At 43.3% G+C, this 6,000-nt stretch overlaps 1 protein-coding gene across 1 annotated transcript in view; it reads right to left on the bottom strand.

Annotated features, from left to right (window-relative positions):
* Positions 1-2,583: 2,583 nt before the first annotated feature.
* The window catches only part of Thbs2 (thrombospondin 2), a 31,990-nt gene continuing 28,573 nt past the window's right edge, over positions 2,584-6,000 (bottom strand). Inside the window, exon 22 of the mRNA XM_005377646.2 lies at positions 2,584-4,376. Within this exon, the coding sequence (XP_005377703.1) occupies positions 4,369-4,376 (8 nt within the window). The 3' untranslated portion in view covers positions 2,584-4,368. The remainder of the gene's footprint in view (positions 4,377-6,000) is intronic.

Below are 6,000 nucleotides of genomic sequence, written 5' to 3'. Positions count from 1 at the left end.
CCCACTCCTAAGAGCGTATTCAGCTCTGAACTCATGGGTGGATTCATCCACTGATGAGTATAGCACCCCTATCTGATCGCCTTCCACAGGTCCTGACTCTGAATACTTGAGCTTCTAGGAGAACATTAGATCTCAGCTCTAACATACACAGAGGTGCCATCTCTCACCACTTCCGGAGCCTGGAGGTTTAGAGCATGGGCTATGTGGGAGTGGCAGGGCTGGGTGCACCAGGGTGACATCCTGAGTCTGTCCACATGCCTTTAGCTTAGCTCCAATCCCTGGAATTCCTGGCTGGAGCTTTGGGACTAAAGCCTGTGGGAAGCCCATCTTTGCTGGAAGCCAAAATGTCAAAGTGGGGTGAAAAAGCCATTGAATTGTAAAATCGTGATCTGAACAGTGGGAAAAGACATCAGCTTTCATAAGGGACGGAAAGTGAACTCCTGGGGCAAGCCTGTGAATGACAGTGCGGCCATGATTGCCATCACCTTTGAGGTAACCAAGAGGACCTTGTGGGACTCATATGGGACAATGACAAGAAGGGGCAAAGGGCAGACCTGGCCACCTGTGGGCAAGGGCAGAGAAGGGTGGGTGCAGGGGTCTGCCAAGCTCCCTTCCCTGGTGCAACATGGCCCATGGAGAGGCAGCAGTGTCTCCAGGGCCAGCCCCAGTTGTTGCCCAGGATGCCAGCCTGTCAGGATCCACATAAGGGCTGGTGTCTCCCTTGAGCACCCTCACCCCATCTAATTATCACCATCTCCAACTCCCCATGGCTCACTGACCCTGGCCTGGAACTGATAGAAATGGCCCAGGTCTCCAACACCAACCCCCTACAAATCCAGACCCACTCTGCCTTCAGAGCCAAAAAACTCCTCTGAAACTTGGACTAACCAAGCAAAACCAGCCTGAGCTTCCAGAACCTGCAGAAACCACATAAAATCCCCATGTGGCCATGGCTGGGAAACACCAGGAGCCAGGAGGGATGATCACGGTTATGATTCTGATCTGGAACCTTTACTCTGGCTGGCAATGGCGTACTCTGAGTGTGGTTTCAGGAGAATGAAGGCACAGGTTATTGCACTGACCCACTTCTTCGCCGTGACTAAGGTCTGTGCCAGGGACGAGCTGGTGCACGGGCTCCCCGCTGTCTTGCACAGGCCCAGCCCATTGTTGCTGCATCTGCAGACTCCTCCTGCTGCAGTCACAGGCCACAGGTCCAACGTGCATGGGTGATGGAATACATGGTGACCATGGGCAGCAGGAAGCGGAGCCACATGGAGCCTTTCTTCCCCATAACCGGAAGGTTCCAGGGTTCCTCAGGCCCAAGCAGGTCACTGAGAAATGACATTCATCCTGGACATGCAGCTGATGTGCCCAGGGCCATCAGAAAGAGACAACCATATGCCAGAATGTGTCTGTGTGCCTACAAAGGATCAAATGATAGAAATACTGCATGGATGAGAAATGGATTCCTATGAATGCCCAACTGCTGAGCCCTATTAGCCTACTGTGTTTTTGTTTCTTGAATAAAATACAAATTAAGCTTCCTGAACTAGCTGCGCACAGTCCATCCAAAATTATGTCCCTTGGTTCCTTAAGCTTCTCAGAGTCTCCTTCATTTATGCTGGATGTGTGAGCTTTCTGCTTCCTTCCTGGTCAGGGACCAGAGTCTTGTTCCACCACTTGGACATCTTGTCACCTCAGAAGGCCTCTCCTCTTTCTTTTCTCTCTCTCTATGTCTCTTTCTCTCCTCCTCTCTATTCTCCTTCTCTCCCTTTGCCTTGCACTCTTCTTTCCCCCTTATGTTTGACTCACTGCAAACTCAGAGATCCCAGGTCAGTTGGGACCACTGCTGCCCTCCCCATTGGCTCCTCTCTGGGGCTGTTTCATTCTGTGGAGCAGAAAGATCTGACTGCACCCTATCTGATAGGCCTTGTGCAGCAGAGCTAAGAAGAGACCCTGCTTTCTCTGCCTGTCTGCAAGATTGCACCAGGGATGCCTGCCAGATTCACAGCAGGATCCTGTTCCCCTGGCTGATGGTGAGAGGAAGCAGTGGGGATTTCCGAAGGATGGTGTGGAGCACAGGGAAAGGCCCTTGGCAGCAGAGACCCGGATGATAGTGCTGCTCTTGCATGGGGCCTTGGACCTGCTCTTGGCCTAGGGGTGGGACAGGAGCCAGTAACTAAGTGGTGTGTTGGGACCTTTCGGGAGGCAAAACTTCAGTTCTCCCTGTTTGGAATTTTCTCCCTTCCCCCCAGCAGAAACCCTGCTCATTCCTTTTAAAAAAGGGAGAGAGATTCATTTATAGAAAATCTTTTTATAATTTATTTCCCGTATTAATCTTCAAAGTATAAAAATGAGGTTCTAGCTAAATTCAGGGTCTCAGTGGTGAAATTTTGACCATGTAAACGAATAAATAAATATTTACAGTTTTTGGCAAAAGAAAGTTTCATTAAGCTAAATGAGAACCTTGTTTAAAAAAACATAAATAATTTACAAAAAAATATGGTACATTCTAAGTATTCACATCATCATCCCCATTGTACTGTTGGACCAAATGCCCCCAAAACATAAGCCTACACACTCTTCACGATCGTCACATTTAATGAAGTTTCCCAAGCCTTTGCTGGTTTGGGGAATACAGTTCCACAAAGATGAAAAGTGCAGCAAAACAAGAGTACCAACCTCAAAAGAAGCAACAAAAATAATTTTATCATGATGAAATGTTATGTAAATTAAAACAATAGTTATGGATTCCTCCTATTGGACATAGAAATGCTATCACAATTAGCAGAGAGAAGAGAAATTTGTCCCATGTCAGACAGACAAGACAAGCTTTCACTAACCACCCATAAGGAGTAGGAGGAAATAAAATCTCCTGCAGATTATGTAACTCAAAGCCAGGATTAAATCAATCTTGTGTCTGTTACTGTCTGATTGATTACTGGGTGTGCTGGTAGGACTAAATGCTGATTATTCTTTGGCATTCAAATTTTAAAAACTATATACAGCAGACAGAAAACAGAAAAAAAAAAAAACTACGCTAAAATCACTGGCAACAGAATATATTAAGGTTCCATTACGAATTCTTCATCATTATTTATTTGGCCTATTACATCTTACAGCAGGCTTTATTAGGACAACATATTATAAAGCCTTGTGCTTCAACAGGCAGATATGTCGCTGTAGCCATATCCTCATATTATTATATCCTTGTTATATGTTTATTTCTAGAAATTATACTACATATGTGTTACTTAGCATGTTTAAAATAAGTTATTTGTGAGTGGAGCTGCATTCCCTATTCTTTTAATAAATATTAACAAACACTTATAACTGGAACCTCAGTGAAATGTGTTAGTAAAAGCAAATTTTCCATAGCTTCCAAAGCCTAGGACAGGAACAAGATGCCAGAGTGCGTTGCTGTCTTGTTTATCTGGTTAGCTGTTCTCCAGGAACTGAGATCAGGAAAGAAGCTCAAAGCAAGCATCACCGCGGTCAGGTTGCAAAACTAGAGGACTACTGGCCAGGAGAGCTCGCAGCCCACTGAGGACGAGCAGCCAGCCGAACCAAAGCCTCGTGGCTCAGCTTGCCTCTCACTCCGAGGCTGTGCTGAGCCCGCAGCAGGGCCACAAGAGCTCCACTTTGCAGGGGTGTTCTCTCTTTGATAGAACTCCATCTCTGTCAAACATGAGGCTTCCTTTGCAGGACAAGGGGAGAAAGGGGAAGGGCATTCTTTTAATTTTCTATTTCCTCTGTTTCAATTAGTCAATTTATATCTCACATCATTCCATATTGGGCCACAGATTCACATGACAATTATTTCCTCACCTCGTCCTTGCTGTGGCATTGCTTCAAGCGCTACTTGACCCTTCCATACGGTTGACCCGAAGGGCTTGTGTGTTATTGTAAAACAGCACTCATCCAAAACTAGTGAAAACATTGAGCACTGAAGGTAGTTGAGCAATATTTTTCATGCTTAATTTATAATAATGGCTTATGCACAATATTCCCTTCAACTTCATATACATATAAATACAATAAGTAATTACATTTCATATGTAAACGTCATTCTTTTTAAACAAACAAGCAAAAGGAATGCAACGTCATGCCCAATTTTCATTCCACACAAAATCTCTATCATCAAACTTTGCCGGTAGAAGGTTGGATGTGCATCTTTGGGTTCCATTCGTGGTGTCATCTGAAAGGAGCTTGGACTTGGGGCTGATGAAGGAGCTGAAGAGCCACTCATAGGCAAGGTCAAGGAGCACTGAGTGCCACAAAAGGAGAAAATCTACAAGGACCAGGGTGCACTGAGATGTCTAAGTAACAGCATTTGTAGCACATTTCTGGAAATCCAGCATGGCTTATTCAGATATCTAAAAGAAAAGCAATAAACAGAATTAGGATGACTTATCCATGGGGCTAGTTTTACTGTTTCACCTACAACCTGAGTATCGCTGTTTTAACTAAAAAAATGACGTCAATAGGCTGGTGAAAGTACAGAAGGAAAGAAGAAAGGGAAGAAAAATGAGACGAAGGAAAGAGGGAGAAAGGATGGAATGATACAAGAATAGATGAATGGATGGGAGGTTAGCTGAAAGGATGGATGGATGGATGGAAGATGGATGGATGGATGAAAATATAGGTGGAAGAATGGAAAGATATGCATTTTTACATAGAAGGATGGACAGAAGAATGAATGAAATGACGAATGCAAGGAAAAATGGATGGAAAGATGGGGAAATGGAAGGATAGCTGAAAAATGGAAGGAAGAATGGACAGATAGATAGAGTAGAATGATGAATGGGAATATGAAAGGACTGATGGATGATAAAAGAAAGGATAGAGGGATGGATGGAAGGATAAAAGAATAGATAGAAGGGAGGAAGGAAGGGAGAAAAGGGAGGGGGAAGGACAGAAGGAGAGAAGGAGGGCAGGAAGGAGGATGGAAGGAAAGACAGAAGGATAGATGGAAGGATGGATGAATGAATGGCCTGATGAATGGAAATAAAGAAGGGCTGATGGTTGGGTAGATGGAAGGAGGGATGCAAGGATAAATGAAACAATGGAACTATGGGAAGATGGATAAATAGTTGCTTGGATTATGTAGATGGAAATATGACATGTATTGAAAGGGAATCCTAACAAAAAAAAATTAAACTTTGTGGTTTGCAATGTGTGATTTTTAAAAATCAGATCTGAACCTTACTTCCCTCATCTGTAGAAAACATGGCATCAGACAAGGGGCGAATACAACTCTTTTCAAGGATTATAAGAGTTTAATTCAAATATACTCCTAGAAGTATAGCTAAAAGAAACTCTTCCATTCCCATCCCTCTAAGAAGGTACAAAAAATAATCTGTAGAATTTAGTAGAGTAGGAGGTATTCTGTAAATACTCAGAACGTGTTCATTTGGCATAGCACTGTCACAGACGTGGGGATCAATGGAACGGAACAGAGGACTCAGAAACCTCCCCAGACACACCCATCCATCTAATCTGGAAAAGGAGCCAAAAGTATGCATCGGAGGAAAGACACCCTCTTCAACAAATGGTGCTGGGAAAACTGGCAACTGTTTGCAAAATATTGAAGCGGGACCTGTATCACTCACAATACACTGAACTAAAATCAAAATAGATCAAAGATCTAAACGTTAAAACAGAAACAATGAGCCCACTGGAGGGCACAATAAGGAAAACACTTGAAGTAATAGGTGTAGAAAGTGATTTCTTAAGCAGAACAGAAATTGCACAAGAAATGACTACAAGAGTCAACAAACGCTATTACATCTGATTAAAAAGCTTCTTCACAGCAAAAGAATCAATTAGTAAAGAGACAACTTATAAAATGAGAGAAAAAATTGCCAGCTGTTTCTCAGAGAACTAGTATCTAGAATGTAAAAAAAAAAACTTAAAAATATTAGACCACCTAAAATAAATGAACAATCAAGAAATAAACAGATCCAATCAAGAAATGGGCAAATGGAATGAACAGACCCT

Source organism: Chinchilla lanigera, unplaced genomic scaffold (assembly GCF_000276665.1).
Source record: "Chinchilla lanigera isolate Chin_1 unplaced genomic scaffold, ChiLan1.0 scaffold00010, whole genome shotgun sequence".
NCBI classification, from domain to species: Eukaryota; Metazoa; Chordata; class Mammalia; order Rodentia; family Chinchillidae; genus Chinchilla; species Chinchilla lanigera.
Note: the sequence above shows the minus strand (reverse complement) of the source record. Positions and strands in the feature narration are given on the sequence as shown.